The sequence below is a fragment of the Macrosteles quadrilineatus genome, unplaced genomic scaffold (genome assembly GCF_028750875.1).
Source record: "Macrosteles quadrilineatus isolate MER2022 unplaced genomic scaffold, UCM_ALF_1.0 Scaffold_5__1_contigs__length_97177068, whole genome shotgun sequence".
Lineage (NCBI taxonomy): Eukaryota > Metazoa > Arthropoda > Insecta > Hemiptera > Cicadellidae > Macrosteles > Macrosteles quadrilineatus.
This window is the reverse complement of record NW_026542598.1, coordinates 45,001,913-45,004,734: the sequence shown is the minus strand read 5'-3', so window position 1 is coordinate 45,004,734 and position 2,822 is coordinate 45,001,913. Positions and strand designations below refer to the sequence as shown.

Genomic DNA, 2,822 nt, shown 5'->3' with positions numbered 1-2,822 from the left:
TGTTCCCTAATTTTAGGGCAACCCCGAGTGTATGATGCGAGTTAGGAACGATCCTGAAAGGAATCTGTGTATGTCGGCCTAAAACAATTACTAGTTTATTCACAGCCTTATTGACTTCCAGTGTTCAACTAATTTATGGAATTAGATCTCATCCAAAAAGTGGGCTGAAAATTTGCCCAATGGAAATGAAATCGGTGCGCTACCCTAACCTAACCTAGTTTCTGACCTAACCTTCGTCTGATTTAACCCAACCTAACCCAACCCAACCCAACCTAACCTAACCTAACCCAGCCAACTTATATGACTTCCGAACCTAACCTAGCCAACTTTCATTGACTCAAAACCTAACCTAACCTGACTTTTCCTAACTTGCATAGAGAAACTTTTACTAGTGGCGGGCCTCTTCTTGACAACCCGATGGAATTTACTTAAAGGTGAAACACCTCAAACATCTAACTAAAGGGTTGAACGCATAGCCTTGAACTCTCCCCTATCTTCCATCCTAGTTTTTGTCTAGACACTCCGCCTCCATCAGCTTAGTGGAACACCAATCATGAGTCACCTTCAAAATGATAAGAGTTGCTTCAGGGGTGAACAGCCAAGTCGATAACTTCTTAGGCAGGCAATGCGTGGTAATGCCAAGAAAACATTCAATTTCGATAAACATGTGGTAATCAACAGAGGACACAATAACCGCATAGCAAAAGTTGGTACTTCTTTCTAGTCTTAATTGTTAGGAAGTGGTTTCCATAAAAAATGAATTGTTCAGTTATTAAGCTCAAGAAAATATACACAATCGACAATAATTGATCTTTAACACAAGTTTTAGTTACAGACCAATATTCTTTAAACTTAGCTATTTTTATTTGACCAACGCTAGTTGTGATTTGGAGTTTTAGAAGTTGAAAAACACTTTTTCCAAAGTCCACCTCTCTCCTAGGACCGTTATGTGCTTGTATGTGCCACAGTGATCTATGGACCGGACGCTAGAGACTCATTCATTGACCGGTCATTCCGGTCGGAACCACAGGATTCAGTGTTTGTTTTGGTGGGATTCTTCTCAGAGAATAAACAAACCCTTTGTAAGATCCAGGAGAGCAAGGTAAACGTACTCGAGGGTGTACAACCACAAACAAGCCTGGAACTGTGTTCTGTGGCGCCTGCTTGATTGATAACTTCAATGAAGTGAGGAAAGATTAGCATATTCCATACGTTAGTCAGTCTTCATGTGAATGGATAAAACCATACAACACAGCAAGAAATGCAATGCAAAACAACTACTGAAATCAACGGCTAGCCAAATTGTATTGACCAATTTTTTATAGTCTATCTATGGAACCTAAAACTAGGGTTTAAAGTAAGTTTTTTTTCTTAGAAGCATCGCAAACGCAGGGGAAAATAGTCAGGACTGGAGTGAGTAAAGTCCATAAAGAGGGCATCTTAGGCCTATTGTCGAATGACAACAAGTGTAGTTGGCTTAGTACCGTACTCTAGTTTGAAAAAGCGTCTTTGAATATGGCAGGAATATGGTAGAGCTTTTTAACATTTCCGACGAATATGAGATGAGTAAAATTTGAGAACATGAGTGACATACCGAGAGACCTTTTAATTTTACATGAGGAGGATGCAAAGTTAGTAGCCAAAACCATCTGCCAAAAATATTGCGTTCTATTTATTGGATCTCAACGGTTCTAAAAAATATCGTCGTTAGTTCCAAAATATGGAGAATCGCTTTTACTCCACACTTATAACTTTTTTAATATTCTTTAATACCTGTTACATATTGTTATTAAATGTTTAAATTACTATTACTACATTACCTGAATGCTGATTGTTCAGTTGTTTGAAAAAATAAAAACAGAACATAACAAAAACTAAAACAATTTATTAATTAATTCCATTGATTCAATATGCATGACCAAAACAAAAATTTACCACATAAAACAAAAATTCTCAAACTACAATAGTCCATACCATTTTCCGCTTTCAAAATCAAATACCTCTTCAAAGATATCGCTTACGTACAAGACCTTAAATTTTCATTTAGGCTGCCTCATAGTTCATTTGCCAAGTTCTATCCACTCTTGAACAGAAGCACGGCGACTTGGCCTAGGTAGAAGTACACGAAGTGCCTCGTCTCGTGGGTCACGTAGCTGCCGAAGTTCCTTCCCACAATGCAATGCCACGTAGGGTTGTACTTCTTGTCAAATTCTTTCTTGATGAAGGCAGCAATATCCTTCTCGATGCTGAACTTTTCGAGAGCTTGAGTTGCGCAGTCCACAGCGTCTTGCTGCATCTCCTCCGACATGTCGGCGTTTTTGATGACAGCTTTCCGTTCAGACATGGCGGAAATTCTAGTGCAATCACTCAGACAAGATTTTAAAATACCACTCTGAGTTTCCTCAATGTGTGTCAAGACTTTGGTTATGTTGTCTTCCAACTACACATGTTTCAAATAATGAGATGGAAAAGAGTTAAAGATCAGCTGACGCTAAATTTATTTCGGTTGGAATTATTTGATCCGGTTCAAAGACGTTTGAAACTGCACGAACGAAATCGGTATATATTAGAATAATAAGTACATGATTGAATCAATAACTAAAATGATTTTATTTTCAGCAATCGTTATGTTTACATTAGTCAAATATCAAACGTAAATATAATGAAGTGATATAACGTAAACAACTTTATTTTAACAGATGTATGAACTAAATATAAGATAATGGATAATATTTATTGTATAGTTTTTAACGAATGAGGCTAATTCGAATTTATTTTTACTTTTAAATCAATTATCCGTAAGAGGTTTTAGGTAAATGTAA

At 37.1% G+C, this 2,822-nt stretch overlaps 1 protein-coding gene across 1 annotated transcript; it reads right to left on the bottom strand.

Moving 5' to 3' along the window:
* Window positions 1-1,865: 1,865 nt before the first annotated feature.
* LOC128994766 (dynein light chain 2, cytoplasmic-like) lies at window positions 1,866-2,435 on the bottom strand. The gene has a single exon (XM_054419529.1). The coding sequence runs from the start codon at window positions 2,342-2,344 to the stop codon at window positions 2,075-2,077; it is 270 nt and encodes an 89-aa protein (XP_054275504.1). The 5' UTR covers window positions 2,345-2,435; the 3' UTR covers window positions 1,866-2,074.
* Window positions 2,436-2,822: the final 387 nt, after the last annotated feature.